At 36.1% G+C, this 23982-nt stretch overlaps 1 protein-coding gene across 3 annotated transcripts in view; it reads right to left on the reverse strand.

The window, feature by feature from the left end:
- The window catches only part of dlg1a (discs large MAGUK scaffold protein 1a), a 48443-nt gene extending 24467 nt beyond the window's left edge, over positions 1-23976 (reverse strand). For all 3 annotated transcript variants that reach the window (XM_079841439.1, XM_079841438.1, XM_079841437.1), the window contains exons 1-6: positions 23947-23976; positions 22160-22304; positions 18889-19015; positions 15971-16127; positions 15546-15648; positions 1787-1901 (exon numbers count right to left, since the gene is read on the reverse strand). In XM_079841439.1, the coding sequence (XP_079697565.1) occupies positions 1787-1901; positions 15546-15648; positions 15971-16127; positions 18889-19015; positions 22160-22196 (539 nt within the window). In that variant the 5' untranslated portion in view covers positions 22197-22304; positions 23947-23976. The remainder of the gene's footprint in view (positions 1-1786; positions 1902-15545; positions 15649-15970; positions 16128-18888; positions 19016-22159; positions 22305-23946) is intronic.
- Positions 23977-23982: the final 6 nt, after the last annotated feature.

Raw genomic sequence — 23982 nt, forward strand, 5'->3', positions numbered from 1 at the left:
TAATACAACTTAATATTCTAGATATGTTATAAAAGCACATTAGCTTCTCATCGATCCACCACTTAACATTTACAACTCTCTGTAAGCTGTGTAAAAATATGGGTTAATATGCATTAGTCTGAACAAACCAACTGGCGCGCTGAAAATGCAATTTCACTCTTTGACAGTAGATGGCGCTTATGGAACAGCAGAAATATATTGGTTTCCTCAGTAACCTCTGTAAACAAAGGAGCGCTGCGCTGATAAACATCACTTTAAGCATTATACATTGGAACTTTGATAAACCAATTTTTATGTAGATCAACACTGAGCCAAGCATCACTGAATTTGCACTTCCCTGGCACTAAGCTAGTTAAAAAGCTCCACGTTATGTGCTCATTATGAAGAGCTGACTGCACCTGATCACAGTCAATTTTTTCAGGTTTTTCCCACTTTTTTCTGGCTTTGGCAGCGCATAAAGGCCAATTTTTGTAATAGCACCATGCTACTCTAACAAAATGTAGTTCACACTTAATTCAAGCACTTTCAAGGACCTATGTTTGTTTTCAAGTACTTTCCAGGCCTTGAATCCATGTGTCTGAAATTCAAGGACTTTCAAGTACTTTCAAGAAGCGTGGGAACCCTGGCAAGACTCTCTTTATAAATAAACCACAGATTTGAGCTTTACACAACTTCATTCTCACCTGAAAAAGTCTTAAAACTAAATTGTGACACAATAACAGTAGTATTTTTAAATTATGCAGGGTTTTTCATCACGTCACTTTACCACGTGACAGCAGCAAGCAGGCTCCTGATTGGTTAACGTGGCACGAATAGACGCCAAAGTTCAGATTTTTCAACTCGGGCATCAGTTCGAATTCGCTTCAAACGCGCAAATGCACAAAAAGCACCAAAAAAAAAATCACTTGAGCGTAACACGCGTATCGTGCAAGACGGTCAACGTGCGAATGAGGCGGAATCGCGTCCATCAGGCTATGCGAAACGCGTTCTGTCGCGCCGCAGGGTATGAACGCAGCATTAAAGTGACAGCAGCCAAATAAACCTGCTGCTGTCCATCATTAAGAATAACCATTCAGTACAAAAGAAAAAGAAAATCACTCACTCCTCTTGACTGAATAACTTTTGTAGCTTTAATAAGGATTAACTGGGCCAATTGAAAAAAATTTAAGGGCACAGACATTTATTACAATGGGTTTATGTGAAGATTGCTTTAAGTTCACTTAAATTAAAAGTTGTTGTATTTTTTAAAAGCCTAATAAATGTTAAAATGTATAGCTTTCAATTATACTGCAATGTGGAATGGCTATAATGGCTAAAATTGAGAAAAAAAATCTATTTCATAGACACAGCAGTAACAGTATTGGTATCAGTGATATTGGCCTTATTTCATAAAAAGATGTCATGAAACAAATATTTAAAATATAGGCAACTGTTTGGAGTTTAAATGTAAAATTATTATGATATAAAAATTAAAAACATTAAATGTTAGGTGTGACTAATTGCAATTAATAACGGAAAATTTTTGATTAATTAGATTTTTATTTTTTATTTTAATTGATTGACAAAACTATTAAAATATAATAATATGATTAATATAATATAGTATATAATATAATATTGTAAATATAATATAATATATATAAAAGCAAATAAAATCCAGTAAAACTGGATGTACTACATACTGTGTAAAGTTGTTTTGGCAGAAGTGTGACAGTCCTGCGTTGATCGATAAGACTAAGGATCTAAGCATGTTTGCAAGATCAAATGTTGATTAGATGGAGCTCACCTGACATACAAGGTCCTCTTCTGACTAGTCCGCAAGGAACCGGAGCCTGAACTAATACTGCTGTTCATCATCTGCTCCCGTAGATCATGGATTTTGGCTTCAAATCGACTGTACTCTGTTGGAAACACAGAGAAGTACATTACACATGCTGTCCTGCTGAGAAGAGATAAACAACAAGGAAAAACACCTCAAACACCTACAGCTTCAGGGTGGATTGGTAATATTGATGGAGATGGGAAAGAAAAGTGAGAGAGACAGAAAGATGTGTGGTTTAGAGCTTTAGGAGAAAGTATAAGTTCTCTGTTTGAGGTTAGTAAAGTGTAAATGCAACAAATGCATTCAAACTAAAGAGCAGACAGATGTATCAACATATGCACAGCTGTGCAAGCCGTAAAGTGGTAGAGACTAGAGAGCATGGATAGACAAAAATCTTATTTAATAAGATAGATCTGCTGAATTCATCATCTATTCCCAGGACTCAAACTGCGTGAGGAGGGTTTGCTCACGCTAGACTGAAACAGTGAAAATGTTCATGAATTATTCAGTGGTTTAACTCACATAACGCTCCTCTTTCCCTATGTTTGATCTCAGAGGAGGTAAGACATTCGAGCTATAGGACACGAGCAATAACTTGACATTATAATAAAACAACAGTGTCTTGATAAAGAGCTTTCAATCAAGAAAAAATGCTTTTAACCAAGTCTGTTAGAACTCCACTATAAAAACAACAAAAAATACAACTATTATATTATGCCATATTCATCAATCAAATTTAACATTCAGCTTTCACATATCATTCTCCTTTGACTGAATAACTTAACACCTTCTCGCTACAAAATAGTGTTCAAATAAGTTGATAGTAAATCAGCATACTTACAGACTCTTTTCTCAGAGCCGTGCAGGAGTCTAAAGAGTGAAAGAGTTTGCCAAGCGGTTTTCTCTGTGTCGGTCTCTACCCCTCCATGTGAGTTCAATTGTGTTGTGGTGCTGAAGGACAGCTCCCAAAATCACACACACAGCTGCTCTCCCAGTGTGCAAATGAGCGCGTGTATGTGTGTGTAACTTGCCTTAGTTGGACGCTTCCACGCAAAGCCTCTCTGAGCACCTACAGCACAGCGACATAACAGATGCTAATGGACTAAACAGTGCTTGAATTGCTCACTCACCCCTCCCTCTCTTTCTCTCTCTCTCTTTCTCTCTCTCTCTCTCTCTCTCTCTCTCGCTTGCTCACGCTCTCATTCTGTTGAAGTCACAGCCCTAACCCATGTTGGCTTGTTTGGTACAAGACATTGCCTTCATTTCACCAAACAAAAGAAATGAAGTAAATGAGTGAATTAAAAACAGAAGAAATAGAAGAACACATGAGGCTAGTGACGAAATTTGTCAGCAATAGAGGTTTGGTGTAAGCATGCGGGTTCTGAGGATCTGCTGGGTTACAGCAAATTTAGTCCAATCGCACACACAGTACACGTGGCTGAACATGTTGCTAATCCACAGGATTCATTTGGGAAAAGGATTTAGGCAGGTCAAAAAACACAAAAAAGCATGGGCATTCCTGTTATGCAGTAACTTTAGAAAAATAAATAAATAAATAAAGCAACAGTGTTGTATTTGGGTATTTCTATAAATATACATGATTTGGTGATACATCCTCTAAAAGTGATAGTTCACCCCAACATTTTAGAAAAGGTAGTTGTCATCACAGTTATGGGAAAGAATGAGGTCCAGATCAATTTCAATCGGGTTTTAGGCAGACTCACAGTACTGAGTCTGCACTTTTAAGAGTTGTGAATGATCTACGTACAGGGCTCCCGACAAAAAAATTTATTAAGGAGCCATTGGCTCCTATAGGGTAAAAAACCAGGCGCCAAATAATTTTTTAACGAGCCACATTACAATGAACATACATTTTTTAAATCACTTACTTTTAATCATCCTGTTGTGCGTACATCTCCCCTCTTTTTACAGTTTCAGCATTTTCATCTTGTCAATGTTGGAACTGAAGTTCACTTGGGAACTGATTGTCTTCTCCAACTTATGAACTATATACAGTGTTTCCCACAGATTAGAAACCAATTTGTGGTGGCGGGGGCGGGGTTGGGGGGTGTGGAATTTGGGGATTGGTGATTGGCACAAATATCGATTTCGATCTTGATTCAGTATCAATTCATATAGCCTACTTACATATAAGGAAAGTTTGCCTTTTTAGCATTATTTTAAACTTTTCTTGAGCTAAATTATATTTGCTCGTATTCCTTAATATTAACTTGTGTGTGCTTGTATAAGTATCATTAAAAAATATTAGGATGTAAGTTATTAAAGTTTTAAAATTTCACATTTAAAGAAATCTAGTGTTTCATCATGACTAAATATGTATTCAAATGCAAAACCTAAAAATAAGTAAGCAGTTATGATCTGCAATACTTTTTTGAGCAACTAGACACATGTATATTTATTAAAGATCCATACAGACACCTATAGTGGGTAAACCATGGCATTTCAAATTAAATGTATTATTTTTACAGCCACAAAATGACTCTAATTTGCCTCTTTGCATTGGAATTCTCTATTTTAACCTTAATTGCTACACTAATTGTAATATAAATAAGAAAAATATTAGAATAAAAATATTTTAATTCATTAAATGGTCATTAATGGACCATAATTATTGCACAAATAGTAGGCCTATTTAGTACCAAAATATCTCCTCAAACTATTCAATAAATATTATAAAACTAAAATATAGAACATTTATTTAATTTAAAAATAGTTAAGGTGTATGGTCACATTTGACCACCAATGAGTATTGAAAACCTGAGGGCTAAATACAAGAATAACATTAACATTAATGGGAACAATGTTGCATCTCCATCACTCTCCATAATAAAATGATACTGTAAATGGTTGACGTAAGCCACTGAGTGTAGTTTGGCCGCCGCCTCTTCTTTTTTGCAGAAAGGGTTTTTCTTCATAAGCAAAATCTGAGAGGTGAATTTAGTGAACGGCAGCTCTTCACATGCTATCATATAGGCTGCGTTAAACTTCATTTTTAGCTCCGTCCATTCTTTTTCGTCACGCAGTTCGCATGCACGAGAAACTGCACGTGCTAATGGTGTAGTCTGTGGAGCACTCTTCGCGATAACGAGATCACAAGCATTTTTATGCTAGTTACTATTGGCGTGTTTTCTCACAGTCTCTTTTTTGAAATGGTTGGTTCCTGTAATGAAGTCCGTTTCCCCCGCTATTTCTTTACCCACTCTTGAACAAAAGTCACAAAACATTTTCTGTGACTCGCGATCATACCTTAGCCATGAAAATTCTTGAATCCAAGAAGTTTTGAAATGACTTTCTACATCAACACGGAGCGCATTGACTGACATGGAAAGATCCTCTGTGTCTCTGTCCTCTCTCACGGGTGTGCTGGCACAGCTGCTGGAGCCTGCTTTTTTGGGTGGGTCTCGCTTTACCCGTTCACAATCACATTTGGCGCTCTATCACAGTGAAACTTTCACGTGTAGCGTCTCATTTTACTATGTCAACACAACAAATGATGTGATAGGGTACTCTTCACAGAACACGCACATAACATGCAAATTTGATAATCATGTAAATTTGTACGGTCGCCAGTGGCGATCTCTGCAAAAATATCACTCGCAAATTAATATTTTTAGTCGCAAATGCGACCGTTTTAGGCGCAGTCTGGAGCCCTGTACGTATAAATCAGAGATCCAAATAAATTGGCATCCCTTATTTTATTGGACTAGTGCAGCATTTGATACAATAGACCATGTGATTCTCATGAAGCGTTTATCTAATGTGGTTGTCTTAAAGTGGGTTAATTTCTTATCTTGTGAACAGATCATTTTCTATTACCGGTGGGGTCCCCCAGGGATCTGTTATTGGTCCTATTTTGTTTTCTTTGTGTACAGTATGCTGCCTCTAGGCCAGATTTTTTTTTTTTTATATGGCATGTCCTGCCATTTTTATGCCGACGATACACTGATAAAAATGATTCTGTGTAGAAATAAGTAGAAAATACTCAACCTTTTACTGGCCAAGTTAAAATTAATTATTTTCTTTGTTAATTTTACTTAACTTAGTTAAGTTGAGTTTACTTAATTCCATATGCGAAATTTACTTTAAAAAATGTGCATGGAAAAACTTGAAGAAAATTTTGAAGTAAATTTTACTTGTTTTGGGAGAGAATTTTTCTCTAACTCACTTTTGGCATGTCTGGATGAGGTTAAGAGCCGAATGGCTCACAATCTGGTTCAGCTGAAGCTGATTATGATCTCCGGGCCTGTCAGAGGATGCTCAGATACTTATTTAGGTCCATGGTCAGCCTATATTGCCATGACCAAATAAGCAATTGTGGGAGTTGCGTTTGATCCAGAACGGCAATTAGACAAACAGATCAATTCTGTGTTTAAGAGTTGTTTTTTCCAGATCAGGTCTCTTGCCCGTTTAAAACCAATTATGTTGATAAAAGATTGAGAGAAGGTCATTAATGCCTTCATCTTGTCTCATTTTGATTACTGAAATGTTCTATATGTGGGGTTCTGTCAGACCATTATTTCACGCTTACAGGCTGCTTGTGAGTGCTAAAAAGGGTGATAATATCTCTCCTATTCTGGTCTCGCTCAGGTGCCCCGTGGACTTCAGTATAAAATATTGGGTTTATTTGCCGTGTTTCATCGCGTTGCTCCAGGAAGAGCGTGTGCACAACATGAGTCACGCATTCTGACTCCGTTCAAGTTCACTTGTGCATTTGCATTTTTTTGAACAGATATCATTTGTAATATGTTTTTTTTGTATACATCTGATTAATCAAATATAAGATGCATTTCTTTGAGTTAAATAGCGCACTAGCAAAGTGCTTCAGTTTGCCATTGTTCATTCAGCGCTTCAGCTTCAAGGCTCAAACAGCAGCGCTCAAACAGCAATGCACGACTCATAATTATCATTGGGACAGTCATATTACATAATATTAATGAGAACACTATTTTAATAAATCGTAGTGAATTCATTGGGTTTAGTTGCCGTTTTCAGCGCGTTGTTCCAGGAAGTGTGAGTAAAAAATGTTTTTTTTTATTTATATGTGACAGTATTGCATTGTTACAGATCGTTTGATATCTATTGATTATGTGTACGTGTCTAACTGAACATAACTAAGCACGCTGTCACAGGGCTAGCAAAGCCCGACGTCCCGGGGCTATGTGTTTTCCAGACGGGCTACCAAAACACCGGCCTGGCGACGGGCTTAAAAAGTGAAATAACATTCTGTTCTTGATGTGCGTTGTTCACTCTCTTGACTTGACGTGTGTGTGTGTGTGTGTGTGTGTGTGTGTGTGTGTGTGTGTGTGTGTGTGTGTGTGTGTGTGTGTGTGTGTGTGTGTTAGTGATGCACGGTTCGCGGTTATATCCACCGATCGGGCAGGCCAAGTAATGCAAAAAATTACATTCCAATTAATTGCGGGTGGATGAGAGATAAATCATTGTGTTTGTTTGATAAAGACATTTAGCTAGTCCTGTGGGACGAATAATTCCAGTTGCCGTTTCCCATACGCTTTCAAAACAATCCCTCACGTGTACTCACAGGGGAGCAGAAGCTCATTATAATAAGCAAAGCTTATCCAATCATAGCAGTGGGCGTTTACTTCCAAGTCTTCAGTGCGGCATAAAAACTGAGCGTTCCATGAGAGAGGCTCAAAACCAGGGTAGAAAATAGCCTATTACTTTTTCGTAATGATGTTTTTTGAATGTAAAAACTAAACAGGATGGAAAAGTGACATTGGGGACAGAGGAAAAACATGTTTTGTGTAATGATTAGAGAGGAAAAAATTAAGAAAGACCTGGAATATTTCATAATAAATGGCCAGTGTTTATGTTTACAACTACATATTCTTGGGTACATGAAAAAAAAGAAAAGAATAGAAAAAGCTTAAACCAAAGAAGTACGCTCATGTAATTGAGATCAAATAAAAAAGATCTTATCATCTAAACTTCTGAGGTTAACACACACACACACACACACACACACACACACACACACACACACACACACACACACACACACACACACACACACACACACACACACACACACACACACACACACACACACACACACACACACACACACACACACACACACACACACACACACACACACACACACACACACACACACACACACACACACACACACACACACACACACACACACACACACACACACACACACACACACACACACACACACAATATGGATGACCAAAACAAGAAAAATAAAAAGTACAAGAAAAGTAAAAGTAGGTAAAATACAATAAATATCCTCTGCATGAGCATTTATATCTAATATACATACACATGTTACTGTATTGTTGGAGATACAGTACCTATGCCTTTAAGAACTGTATCCGATGAGACAATATGGATATTTCATAAGTACTATAAAACATTAAATTATCTTCAATAAATGATCTCACTGTCATGTATTCTCTCTGCATTCACATCTTCCCTTGGTAGATAAACATAAGACAATGAGATATAATGGATGTGTGCAAGTCTCTGGTGATGAACAAAAGTTTATAATTAGGTACAGCAGAAGCTCAAAGTCATTCATAATGAAGACTGGAGAACTTTCATGACTGCTCACTGAGTCCACGCAGATGAAACGACAGGAAACAAAATGCTATTTCTCCCAGGATTACATTGGTTTTGAATGATTAGTTTAATGGGAGTAATGATGCATGTGCTGCCATAGAACACTGAAAGGCTTTCGTGTTATCAAGAATTCAGAGTGTTATCGTCACCAATTCTGTGTCAAACAAAACAATTAAGGGGCTTTCATAAAGCTTGAAAAGGAGGCAGGCAGAGAGAGAGGAAATAATATGTTTTGAGTCACGTTTCAAAAGAATGAAAGTTGGATGAATAATCATTATGAGCTTTTATATTTAGAAATGGCATTATGGCACAAAAGTCAAAGCTAAATTAATGCACGATTTGGGTATCATTCATGTCCATAGGAAAAATTGAACAGGACAAGTTAGCTCCAGTAATTATTTTCATGTTATGCCTATTAATCAACAAATGGACAATATTAAAGTACTTCAAGTGAACTAATGTAGAAAAACGGATATTCATTTGGAGAATTGCTAAGAAAAGATTACATTTAACAGTGCTATTAAATTATTAGTGTTCATAAGATTAATTTTAAGTGAGTGTTAGATGACGGCAAAGATAATGTGAATGTAAAAAAATTAGGAAAACGAACATATAGAAATACATTTCCAACATCCAACTGCCGGTAACCGATAATGTACAGATATTGTGCATCCTTAATGAAGAGTATCAGCAAACTACTGCCGCTGATTCTCAAAAGCACCAAAGTGGTGTGACCTTCTGCTTGAATAAATCTGAAAATAAAAAATGTGTTGGCCACTAATCACTTCAATAGTGCTTTGTAGACAGAATAGGGAAGAAAAAAAACATTTGCAGTCACAAAATGTCTGCATCATCAAATCAAAGTTAGACAGCTGTGATCTCATGAATATGTGAATATTAACAAGGTGCGAGAAAGGATTTAGTCTTCGTTAATCTGCCTGAGTTTATCGTTGAAGTCTGTGTGCGGTGCTAATGTATGTGGCTAAAGCACTCTCAGTTTATACATAACATTGACTGATACTTTAGTCATCTCCTTAAGGCATTAAAAGAAGCTTAACTCATTTTTGACACGAGCACAGTAAAACCTCAGCGCTTGCTGCTATACATGCCATCTAAGTGTTACAGTGTTGCCAGATCTTGCAAGAAAAGCAAGCAACCTGGTTTGACAAAACAAGCCCAAAATATGCTTAAATAAGCAACTCTAGGATTTTCCATGGTCTGGGCGAAACATTTAGACTATTGCATCATAAACTTGTGTAAAACATTGATTAACCAGAAAGGCAGTATCACAGAAATAAACCATGGCAATTATTAATGACAAATGGATGGTGGTGATATTTGACAGCTGTTATCGGAGGTTGGTCACATTTTATTTTGCAATGGGGCGGCAAGCCTAATAATTGCTTATAATAAGAAGACATGCCGACACTGAAGCATTATTTGATCGCACCTTCTTATATAACTGATTGTAAATATCCTAGTCAAGCACTGTTTTCACTGACTGTACGGTCCTATTAAAAAGTACAATGCATTTGATTCAGCTGAGGTATAGTGAAAGTCAATTTCTCTTTAATTCTGTAAATAACTGGAGGGCATGTCACTGAAGCGGGACTTGTGCTTAGCCCAGCTGTGTGTGTGTCAGACACTGATGTCTTTAAGCTCCAGCACAGATCCTCAGAGCCGTTAAATCCCTCTGATCAAAGCAGTCTGGCCCTGAGGGGTTTCATTTCCTATCCAAACACCACCATCAGTGTCTGTTTAATGGCATTTGTTTCTCATGCCACAAGATGGAGGCTCTGGAATGACCGCAGCTCAGTTAAATCATTACACCACAACATCTGTTCGTTAGTTAGATATATAAAGCATCTGGTTATCGCACTTAATGAAAAACACCACGCAGCATAGACAAATTCACTATGAGAAGCCCTGGAGAGTTTACAAGGTCCTCCCTCAGCAGCCATTGGTCAAAGCGAGTGCTGCGTCTGTGCTTTCCGATGCTTTATTATGCATGTTGTCACACACTGCATATGGAGAGCAGAGGGAGTTGGATCTAAATCTCAGCTCATTCTCCCCACAGGGAGCTGCCTGAACCCTGCTCGCACCTGTGGCCGCCTCATTGGGCATGACCGATCTCCAGCTTGCTGATTGAATACTGGGCAGAAAAGCATGTTGATGAGATGTCTTGCTTGGATAACAAACAGATTCACTTGGAGGTCAGTCATCTCTCTGTCACAGCTATAAACATGTAACGTCCAATGCAATATCTTCACTACAATGCAGTGGCTGGTCACAAATGCCCCAAAAATGGGTTTCAAATGATTTCTTAATATCAGTTTTAATCAAATGTGGAAATAAAATACAATTACAATGTGTCAACATTATAATGCATTATTGAAACCTTCCACATCTATATTTGAACTCAAAAGCAGCACCTTGCAAACTGACACCCGTGTTGTAACACAAGATGACAGTAGGTGTGCAATTTTGTATGGAAAGCAACACTGAATCATCAACAGCTATCAAGGGGAGATGAGACTACGCAATGGAAAATTTTAAACAAACATTAGGTAAATCTTACAAAATCTGTCAATCTGTCAAGAATTAAGAAATGAAAAGTATATATATATATATATATATATATATATATATATATATATATATATATATATATATATATATATATATATATATATATATATATATATATATATATATATATATATGCATACAAAAACACACACACACACACACACACACACACACGAGGTAATAACACAGGTTTCTAGCATGTTTTAGCATATTGCTAACATGTTTTAATATGCTGCTGTTAACATGTTTCTAGCATCTTTCTAGCATTTTTTTAACTTGTTGCTAGCTTGTATTAGCACATATTTCAACATGTCACTGCCATCTTTTTAGCTTATTTTAAAATGTTTAGCATTTAACAATGCCATCGCGTTATAGTATGTTGCTAACGTGTTTTAGCACTTAATTAGGGTTTATATCATGTTGCTAGCTTGTTTGTACCATGTTTTAACACACTGTAGAGGCCAATTTAATTAATGTAATGCAAAAATGAAATATGAATTCAATATCAATTGTGATCAAATGTGTTAATAAAATACAATTACAGTATATCAGCATTACAATGCATTATTGAAACCTTCCACATCTATATTTGAACTCAAAGCAGCACCTTGCAAACTGACACCCGTGTTGTAACACAAGATGACAGTAGGTGTGCGAATTTTGTATGGAAAGCAACACTGAATCATCATCAGCTATCAAGGGGAGATGACAGACTATGCAATGGAACATTTTAAACAAACATTTGGGTAAATCTCTCAAAATCTATCTGTCAAGAATTAAGAAATGAAAAGTTATAAATATATATGCAAACACACACACAAACACACACACGTGGTAATAAAACAAGTTTCTAGCATGTTTTAGCATATTGCTAACATGTTTTATCACGCTGTTAACATGTTTCTAGCATATAAGGATGTTACTAGCATATTTCTAGCATTTTTAACTTGTTTCTAGCTTGTATTAGCTCATATTTCAACATGTCACTGCCATCTTCCTAGCTGATTTTAACATTTTTAGCATTTAACAATGCCATCACAAGATGACAGTAGGTGTGCGGATTTTGCATGGAAAGCAACACTGACTCATCAACAGCTATCAAGGGGAGATGATCAGACTACGCAATGGACAATTTTTAAACAAACATTTGGGTAAATCTCACAAAATCTGTAAAAAAAAAAAAAAAAAAAAAGCCCAGGTAGTAGGCCTATTTCAAATCAAATACAAAAGGAAGAATTAAGAAATTAAATGTTTTACACACATTTGTGGTAATAAAACAAGTTTCCAGCATGTTTTAGCATATTTCTAACATGTTAATACACTTAAGCATTTCTAGCATTTAAGTATGTTACTAGCATCATTCTAGCATGTCTTAACTTGTTGCTAGCTTGTATTAGCGCCTACTTCAACATGTCACTGTCATCTTTCTAGCTTATTTTAACATATTTCTAGCATGTTTTAACAATGCTATCACATTGTAGCATGTTGCTAACGTGTTTTAGCACTTGATAATGTTGCTAGCTTGTTTGTACCATGTTTCAGCACACTGTTAAGCCAACATAATTCAAGTAATGCAAAAAATAAATATTAATTCAATTGTAAAGTATTTTTTATGAATTTAAACAAAAGCATAAAAGAAATGTGAAAAATATTGTCACTAATAGCCTAAAAATCTATTTATTACGAATTGAAACGTTCTGCTAGTAAAATCCAATCTGAAGGGCAGAGCTGCTCTGTGCTGGCCATGAACGGAGGAGTGTGACGGGGACAGGAAGCCAGGCTCAGGAGCCATGCTAAGACGACAGCTTTCACCAAACAGAGATGATGCTACATAAATGCACATATGCTCACTAGGGGTGTGAAAGAAGCTTGGATCACACATACACACACAGACCTGTTTGGAAGCTTAATTTAGACCCTCTCAAACTATCTCCAGCCAAAGCTCTTAGGGTCATCACCACCCCATTGGTATTTTAATAAACACTGCAGCCAGATCTGCCGAGGCGAAGGAAGGAATGGGCAGAACTGAACCTCAGGGTGAAGAAGCCAAGCTGCTCTGAGTCACGACCACAACACCATACAGCGAACTGGGCACATGATCACTTACATTATAATTGACTTTATTTCAAAACTTTGGGTGGGGGTGGGGGGGTTTCCAAGATATTAATAGTTTTATTCAACAAGGAAACATTAATTAGTTAAAATGTATTAAATAAAGTGTATTTAAATGGAACATTTTATTTTAAATTGAAATATTTCACAATATTACTGTTTACACTTTATTCCGATTAAAAAAATACAGCCTTAGTTTGCATAAAAAAATACCTTACTAACCCCAAAGTTTTGAGGAGTAGTGTATTTGGTGCAGTACTTAGCCCCCCTAAAGGGACATGGTGGTGGAGAATGTTTTGGCATTATTTTCCAATTGTTTTGCATTTCCCCCAGAAACTGCATTTGTCGCAAAATGTTTGCATTCCTCCGACAAACTGTATTCATTTGCAAAAACGTTTGCGTTCCCCCAAGAAACTTTGCGTTCGCAAACATTTTGCGAGTGAACCACTAATCTACTGGAAAGCCACTGCACCGCCACATTGGTATTCTCTCACATTCTACTGAATTAAAAGGAAATCATCTGATTTTAATGAGAAAACATTACCTAACGCGAGTTCACGTTTTCATATCGGAAGTCTCCTTGTGCATTCTTACAACGCAAATGTCCTAAACATTTAAATGGTTATTTGTTTAAAGTTAAGAATTTCCCCTGCTTATTACAAGTTTATTCATCTTCATTAGAATAGCTAATATCATATCAGCTGACAGAGGAGACACCTCAGCATTTATATTACAAATGCCACAATGATTCTTCTGAAATCATTCAGATTTCAGATGTAGGCTTTGTAAGGTATGCGCATACAACTGAATTCGTCATGTACAGTTATTCACTGGGGTTATGTAATTATTAGAGATGCACCGATGTATCAGCAGATAAAACTATCACTAAACGGTTAAGTGAATAATCAGCTCAGCAATATATACAAATAACACTTCATTCATAAGCAAACAGAAAAAAAAAATGAATTTGAGCTTCCTGTGGCTTTTCAATGTTTTCCAAGATCTCCAATATATCTTAAAAACTATTCATGTGCGACTGCTACGCTGCAAATCAGGTAATTGTAGGTCAATGTTTGGGCTGTCAATGATGCCATCTGACATCTCCAGTGGCTTTAGCGCCTGCTGGCAGTTTAGAACGCAATGAGCAATGCATTTATATAGATCAGTGGAGTGAATGCAAAAGCATTGACACATTTTCCTCCCATCTCATATTTTTTTTCTTTCACTGTGTCCCTTTAGGGGCTTCGTAGGTGCAGTAGGCGAATAGTAGTGTATTTTTTGGATCATTAAAATAAACTAAAACTTACTAAAACTATACTATTAAAACTAAATAAAGAACAAGCTAAATGAAGACAATTTTCACCATCCAATACATTTACGATTTATAATCTGTTTCATCACATGACAGATCGCAATCGCATTTAATGTTGACTTTAAATACAAAGCACAGCTGGGTTTAAAGAACAACAATTAATTTGAGGATTCAGTAGACACCAGTTTTCACAACTAAGATTACTTCATGGGAGCAGTATTTGACAGGTTATCAAGGTCATACTCCGCCCAACAAAAATGACAGGTTTTCTATCAAATCCACAGTGTCACTGCCACTTGACTCTCTTCCCATTATCACAGTTCACCATGCATGAAATGGCTTTCTGTTGTGCCCAGTTGTGAACAAATAAGCATTTGTAGTATTCAGGCCATGCTGCATCTAATCAAGATCTTCAACTAAACACTCAGCAATTAAAAATTTGATTCTAAAATCTGCAAATAGGAAAACCAAGAAGGGAGATCTGGGGAAACACCATTCTGAGGCAGAGTGAGGAATTGAATATGTATAAAAGAAAGTTATTTGAGGTTTATAATTGAATCAAGTGCACATTTAGTGGTAGTGTAATGAAACACAACAGACTCTTATATAATCAGTTGAAATAAAGAAAAAAATTGAAGTTGTCATATTAGTCAAGTAATGGCCCAGTATTCCAGTTCTGAATAAAATCAAGTCACATGGAAAGCTTAAAGGGATAGTTCACCCAAAACGGAAAATTCTGTCATTGTTTACTCACCCTGAAGTTGGTCCAAACCTGTTTGAATTTCTTTCTTCTGCTGAACAGAAAGGAAGATATTTTGAAGAATGTTTGTAACCGAACAGTTGATGGTCACTATTTACTTTCGTAGTCAATGGTGCCCCACAACTGTTTGGTTACCCATATTCCTCAAAATATCTTTTTGCGTTTAACAGAAGAAACTCATAGGTTTGGAACAAATTGAGGGTGAGTAAATTATCTTTGGGTGAACTATCCCTTTAAGAAAGCTATTGAAAGCGTTGAAACATGCTGCTAAGTTTGAAACTATAATGTCTGAAATATTTGGAGAGGAAGTGCCGACCCACCTTCAGGTCTGTACTGAGCTACGATGGTGACAGTCTGTCCAGCATTCTTCAGTGCTGCAGCCGCCTGTTCATGCGTTGCACTGCGGAGGTCCACCCCATTTACCTGCAACACACATACAATATTAAAGATGTGTATCAAAAATAAACACTGATGCCAAACACAACCAGTGGGGTCCAATAGCCTGAAAATGCAAATCTACTGTAAACCTGGAAAACTATTCTTGTAAAGTGTATGCAGCTTGAGTGCTGTTGTGATTAAAAATAGGGATATACCAAATACAAAGACAGTCGGAAATTCACTTATTCAAATCAATGTTTCACTGAAATGGTTGTGTTTATAATGCTAAAGCATGAAATTACAATGAATAAAATATTTCAGTATGATTGACAATGAGCAGCTACTGCTGATAATGCGAAGATCTTACAGAAATGATACGGTCTCCTTTCCTCAGTTCTCCACAGAGGTCTGCAGGCCCTCCTGCTAATATGAAGGAGATGAAGATTCCCTCTCCATCCTCTCCTCCTACAATGTTGAAGCCTAGTCCTGTGGTGCCCCTATGCAGGACTATTTTCCTAGGCTCCCTAAAAAATAAAACCGGCATTTATTAGTTAGTTTCAGTGAGAGGTTCAGGAAAGCATGCTTACAAAAAAATATTGGTTGACTTACAAAGGTGACAGACATACACACAAACACAATAAAGAAGGGGGGAGCGGGTGTACTAAATGTATTTTTTTTTTAAATGTCTGTAATTGAAATAAAGCTGAAATAAAATAAAATATAAATGCAAGATTCAATATGAAGACAATAATGTATATATAGCTACATTAATAAAAATAAAAAATAAAATACATTTGACCACATCTCCCTCTAGTGAGCATAATATGAACTACACAAGAGAGATACATGCTCTTACAATTTGCATAGGTGCATCACATTTTTATTTTACCTTTTTCAGCAGTTACAAATGTACGTAAAAGTGATGTGCGAAATTATTTATTTATAACTATAATTATGCCATTTGTATGACGATTTCCTGAAAAGTGTAAACACTGTGGCACTTTCAAAACATTTGATCATCCTGATCAGCCAAACAGGGAGCCTGACATTATAGGAGTGTTCAGCAGTATTTTTGGTGCCAGTGGAGCAGAAATTAACTAAATATTAATTTGGCAATGACAGCATATTTGGGAAGCATACATCTAGGAGTCTGTAGATGGCAGCACAGCCTCAAATCTGGATCCGTAGCATTTTCTGTAGCATTCGTTTTCAAAACAAAACCTCACTCAACATGGCTACAGACACGTCTTTTAACCGTTAAAACTCTTTAATAACAAAGGTTCAGACGCGTGAAGTGACATTTACATCAATTTCAGTAATAAAACAGAGTATTTTTATACCCATCCTGTAGAATTAGGCCTAAGTCTTAATTCAAAGCTTATCAGATTTGCCAAAGTTGACTTCACAGATTGGTTGGTCATATCATGACGCCAGCTTATGACGCAAGAGACCGTTTGTTTTTAATATCAATATGACGTATTTGGTGAATTCATCCAATGGGAAATAAATCCCCATGATTAAAAGGGATTAAATATGGTAAAGCACACCAGTCAGAATGTGTGTGTCCTTGATAAGCATCTACTGTTCTCTACTGGACAAAATATATGGTGGTCTGGCCAAGATCATCTGCACAGCATGAGCCGGCTCTCGTAATACCGCTCGCACTGAGGACAACTATTACGAAATGAGCAAACAAATCAGATGAATGAGAAACAACAGTCAACAGGACACAGCAAAGAGGCTTTATCCTAAATGAAGTGTTATCTTCAACAGCTCTCCAGAGGACATTTAAAACTGTCCAACAAATACTGTGAGTGATCTGCCATATGTCCCTAATGCTTGTGTCCTTGTGATGCCCTCAATCAATGGTTCTCAACCATGGGCCCGGGGCCCACAAGGGGGTCTCAGGATGACTCAAAAGGATTGAAAATAAGAGAAAACAAGCATTAAAATAAGTTAAAAACAATTATAAAATCAAGATTTCTTATTTTGCTTCACCTCAACAACTGTTTTTTTTTTTATACTTTGAAGAACCATGCAGGGTTCTCACTGACTGGATATACGAGGTAGTCTACTTTTAAAAATGTGATTTCTAGACCTGCAAAGGGAATAAAATTGTTTAACTCTATGGGCATTTTTATAATGTACATACTTTTGTTAGTTATGCCAAGCTGTAAAATAGTTTATCGGGTATCTGAATAACATAAGCATGCAGAGTACTATTTTACATTAATAAAAAAAAAAACTACTCAAACTTTCTTTATACTGGGGATATTCCCTTTGTTAAAGTGAGAAAAGTGCTTTTACCCTTCAGAGATGGACATGACGAGATAGTTATGTAATGGGTAAAGACCTTTTTATGGGACTTTTAGTATGAAATATTTCTTGAGATCAAAATCAGCATATTAGAATTATTTCTGAAGGATCATGTGACACTGAAGACTGGGGTAATGGCTGCTGAATATTCAGCTTTGCCATCCTAAATAAAACTTTAAAATATATTAGGTTTTACATTGTAATATTTTTTCACAATATATGTATTATTCTGTATTTTTAATCAAAATAAATATCTTGGTGGGCATTAAAGACTTCTAACAAAAACATTTAAAAAGTCTTACAGAAAGCAAACTTTTGACTGGTACTTTATAGCAACACACACACATATTGGTTTAATTGAATTTTGAATTCTACTATACTGTACCTCAGTAACAGGAAATACAGGGAATAATCCCTAAAACCTGATATGACTTACTTTCATAAGGCAGCAGAATGAGGACATACTAACTAATAACTCATAACTCTAAGTAGTAGAGTAGTTGTGTGTGAGTGTAGAGTTTTATATAGTCTGTTTTGTAGTATATAAAGGCAGAACCATTATGCAGAGATAAAGTATGTCCTAAAAATGCCATTAACCTTGGGTGGCTTATCTTTTGTATAGAGAAATGCTATTCTCTTTGAACATCATACAGTATCTATACCAAAATGATGGAGCTGTCTTCACACCAAGCTACATGTAATGAAACGTATATAGCATTATCTTCCGAGTTTCAGGAGGATGATAGAGAAAAGAAGCATCAGAAAACAAAAAAGCAGCTGAAGATGTGATGAAAAAATGAGAGCGAGTGAAATCAAAGGATACGACTGCTGTATAGTAACAGTTTAAGATGAAGTCTTATATATAATAATAGGAACTGCACAGATGACCTCTGAACCATCAAATGTTATAGTATGGCAAAGGGATGCCATGTTTAGGAACACAAAGAAATTGGGAGGGCAAAGGCTCACCTTGTGATCTCATCATCTCCCAGCATGCCTTTTGAGATAGGAGAGTACCGAGATGGGGTGGCGGGGGTTAATGGCTGACTTAGATAGCTTTGGGTGCTGATATGGTTGTCCATGTGCTGGGAATAGGCTGAAAATTCAAAACACAAATATATAAATGTTATTGGCGTTATAATGAAAAGTCATTTGGCAATGTTCTAAGAGGTCAGTACCCCAGAATCTCAATATGATTGCATCAGTCATATGTAAACTGCAAAAATGCTTTTCTTATATAGTATTTTTGTCTTGTTTCCAGACCAAATATCTAAAAATTCTTAGACAATACTCTTGTTTCTGTTTGGGACAGAAATAATCTTGTTTCTTGTTTCTGTTATTTGTCTTACCCCATTGGAAGATAATTTAGCTTGCGTTAAGCAAAAATCACTTCATTTAGATTTTTTTCCCCAGAAAACAAGAAAAAAAATATCTTATGTCATTTACTTATTTAGTAAAAGCATCTTGATTTAAGATTTTGGACCCACTTTATATTAGGTGGCCTTAACATTATAATTAATCATTGGATACAATGCACTTATTGTGTACATACATGTTTTTACATTGTACTTACATTTTAATAAATACCTGCATGTAATTACATCTGTAATTAATTTCTGTAGTTACATTTGTAATTACACAGTTGAAACTTCCCTTACACCTAACCCTACCCTTAAACTTACCCTTACCACCACACCTGTCCCTAACCCTACCCGTATCCCACCTCAATATCAGCAAAGGTGTTTTGCAATACAATTTGAACACAGTAAGTACATTGTACTTATTTTTTGATGTAAGTACATAGTAGTTAAGGCCACTTAATATAAAGTGGGGCGAAGATTTTTTTTATATTTGGACTGGAAACAAGACAAATATAAAATAAGAAAAGCCTTTTTTGCAGTGTACTGATTTAAAAAAAAATACATGTACAGACTTGCCAAAGTTTAAGATTGCTGATAAAAACTTTCGTGTTAGACGTGTGTAAAAGTCTAGCAAGGATGTTGTAAATCTTATTTGATCACTCCCTTCCTAGTACATGACCTCTCTTACAAACACTGCTATTCACAAGTTTGGGGTACATTTTAAAAATGTTTTTGGAAAAAAAAAGTCTTACCAGGGCTGCATTTATTTGATCAAAAAAATACAGTACAAACAGTACTACTGTAAAATATTAATTTAAAATAACCCATTTTAAAATGTATTCCTGTGATAGAAAAGCTAATTTTCCAGCAGACAACATTATTCCAGTCCTCAGTGTCACATGATCCTTCAGAAATCATTCTAAAATGCTGATTTAGTGCTCATGAAACATTTTGTATTATTATCAATGTTGAAAACTGTTGTGCTACTTAATATTTTCGTAATGCATCTTTGTTTACCTTTGATAAATAGAACGTTACAAATCACATCAAGAACCAAAAGAACGCATAAAAGCAGCCCATGTGACTTATGCGCTGTATTCAAACTCTTGTGAAGATATACTGTGCAATAGCTTTGTGTGAGGAACAGACAAAGTTGTTAAATCTCCTTCCCCATATCATACTCCACCCCCTCCACCCCCCCCCCCCATTATTTATTTTTGTTTTGTTTATTTTGCGCACAAAAAGTATTCATGTTGCTTCAAAACATTAAGGTTGAACCACTGTAGTCACACGGACTATTTTAACGATGTCTTTACTTTTGAAACAACATGAGGCTGAGTAATTAATGACAGAAATTTCATTTTATACTAACCCTTTAAACCTTGAGCAATACACCAACACATTGTTTTTGCATACGATATTTCAGAGCTTTGGTGAAGAGAGCATTGAATAATTTAAATGAATTACAATTTTAAATATTTAATTATTATAAAAATAATTACAATTTCAGGCTGTTCCTCAAATAAAGCTATTGTATTTCTTCAGACACTTCAAAAAAAAAAATTTATACATACTATGGTCTATGGAACTATGATCACTATAAACTGTCCTTGTATGAAAAGGAACAGCAAATATTCTTCAAAAATCCCTGTTGCTTTCCACAAAAAATAATAATAAAAAAAGGCAATAATGTGTCCTTGTTACGTTACATATACTTACTGCAGCATGCATAATTGCAAGCAACTAACACTAATGTAACCAAACCCCTATGCACACATTGTTAATTAATATTACTCATTACTTGCTTGTGAAATTAAACTGTAAGGAGGACACATTAAAATGACAAACATAAAATAACAGCATAGGCATTTTAGTAGCTTAAACACTAGAGAATGCTGCTAGCAAGGTCTTAAGTTGATTTCCAATAAATCCATAAACTGATAAATGCATATCTTGAGTGCAATTAGCATCTGCCACATGCATAAATGTAAATGGAATGACATGAGGGTGACAGAAATGTCATTGTGCACAAAAAAAAAAAAAAAAAAAAAATCCTTTTAGGTCTCCATAATTGATGTCCTTACTATAAAAGATGTGTCCTTATTTCACTGTGTCAGATGTAAAGTGTAATAAAGTCAAGGGTATGCACTGGGCAATTACTAACTGCAGACATCGACAACCCATTTATTTAATTCTCATCAAACAGTCCTTCACGTGTCAAAGCCCTACGCAGTGCCTGACTGGCTGACAGATAAAATGAAATGGGATCGCTAATGAAATTGTTCTGTTTACGCCTTCCGAGAAAAAAAAAAATCACATTGTGCGCACTCACATGACCGAGACCGAGTTTTGTCTACATGTCCTTTAAAACTCCCTCTGCAACACTTGCACATGGACATGCACTCATTTCTACATATACTGATGCTGGATTTGCTGGATGGGGGAGCTGGCCACGTGATGCACTTCATGATTAAATGTGCTTTTGTCCTTCATGCCTTTAAGCCCTAATGACAGCTTCCTTTCTCAGGATCTAATGCTGGGGGATCTGGCCTGCCTCTGGAACATCACCAAGGTGCTACATTATCGACTGTCATCACTCAGCACTTTGCACAGTCAATTTTAGTGGCCGTCCTCACAAGTTGCTGCCCCCATCAGTAGAAAGTGCTGTCTATAGCGGCTTTGAGGTGGGATTTAAGCCATAAGTGAGCATGGGACACCAACAAAAGACCACAGAACTGAGGCAAAGTGCCTTTAAGGCAAGCCTGTTCACTCTCTGACCATATTGATAACATACCCATGCCGTTATTTCCTATGTAGGTAATAGACTTTTTCCAAAAAAAAGCTACAAGAATACAGTGTTTCAAGATAAGCTTACTTACAGCTGGTGACATCGGGAGGAACGTAACTATCATTCATAAAGACACTAGTAGGTTTCGCCACTTTTAAATAGACAACATCAGGGGTGTTTTTCAAGGCAGTCACGGCATCTTCATGAGTGACGTCTTCAAGGCAAGCAGCATTTACCTGTAACACACAAACACACACAATAAAAGTGTGCGGTCAGTAAGATCTTTTAATTTTTTTGAAATTGGTCTTATATGCTCACCAAGGCTTTATCTATTTGATCAAAAATACAGTAAAAACAGTAACTTTGCAAAATATTATTACAATTATAATAGCGGTTTTCTGGTTAATAAATGTAATTTATTAGCCTGGATGGCAGCCGAACTTAGCCCCACCCACAACATTTGAGGTCGGGAAGTTCGGTCTGGACTTGATCCGTTGTGGACGAACTATGCTCGAAACTGAGTTGTTCGGACAAATGAAATTGTCAGGGCGGGCTTTATACGATGATGGACAGATGATCAACAGTAACGTAGTCATCCACGTCACCAAAGAGCGCTTGGGTTGAATTTGTTCTAATCCTAAACGGAGAACTTGTTCGTGTATGCATTCACCTTTACTATTTCTCTCAAAAATGATGATCGTGTTGCTAAGTACTCAGTGTATCCTTAAATAATTTTTTACAACACCGGCAAAGATCGTTTACACTCATCTTCTTCTTCTACATCTTCCAGCATGCGTGCAGTTGAGTTCTGTTGACAACTATGCGTCGCTCCTTTGCTCTGATTGGTTGTAGGTCTATCCAATTGAGTGCAGAGGCATTTTCTTTCCTGGTTCGGTTGAAACATGCCTCATAATCACAGCCCAATGGAGCAGTATCAGACTCATATTCTGACTAGAATCTGAGTATGACGACGTCAGGCTAGTAATTTATTCCTGTGGTGGCAAAGCTGAATGTTCAGCATCATTACTCCAGTCTTCAGTGTCACATGATCCTTCAGAAATCGTTATACTGATTAGGTGCTTAAGAAACATTACTTATTATATCAATGTTGAAAACAGCTGGGCTGCTTAATATTTTTGTGGAAACCATGACACATTTTTTTCTAAATGTTTTGTTTTTATTGATGAATAGAAAGTTCGAAAGAGCATTTATTTGAAATAGAATATATTGTAAAAGTCTTTAGCACCTTTGATCAATTTAATGCATCTTTGCTGAATAAAAGTTTATATTTATTATAAGAAAATCTTATTGATGCCAAACTTTTGGAAAGTAAGACATAAAACATGAATGCCTTATTATTTAATATAGCCAGGGTACAATACTATTCAATTGACAGAAGAACAATCGAAGGTCAGTTTACCTGATGATGACAAAATTTAAGTTGTGATACATTAACATTGATTATCACTTAAAGGTCAATTGCAGAAGCTCTAAATTAATAGGTTGTACATCTAATTAAATAAAGTGGAAATAAAATGTAAGCTGCAGTCCGTAACTTTTTGCGCTCTAGTAGTTAATAAACCGAACTGCATGCGTCTTGCGGAAGAACATTGCAGCCGGAGCTACTTCTCTCTGTTTATGTCTATGTCGAGTCACGCAGGGACAAATTCCAATATAAACCCTTATATTTACACTTATTACATTCTAATTATATAATTTTTGTAAATCTTGAACACAAAAAAAATGTATAGACAGCAGCTTTAAATACAACATTTCAATAAAATAAAAATTGATTCCCTAATAAATGTATGCATAAATGTAAAATGACTCTTCTAATGTTATTTACAAAATTCAGTAAATAGAAAAGTTTTTACTTACAGCCAGAAGTTTATCCCCAATCTGCAGCCTTCCATC

Source organism: Gobio gobio (assembly GCF_949357685.1).
Source record: "Gobio gobio genome assembly, chromosome: 17".
Classification (NCBI taxonomy): domain Eukaryota; kingdom Metazoa; phylum Chordata; class Actinopteri; order Cypriniformes; family Gobionidae; genus Gobio; species Gobio gobio.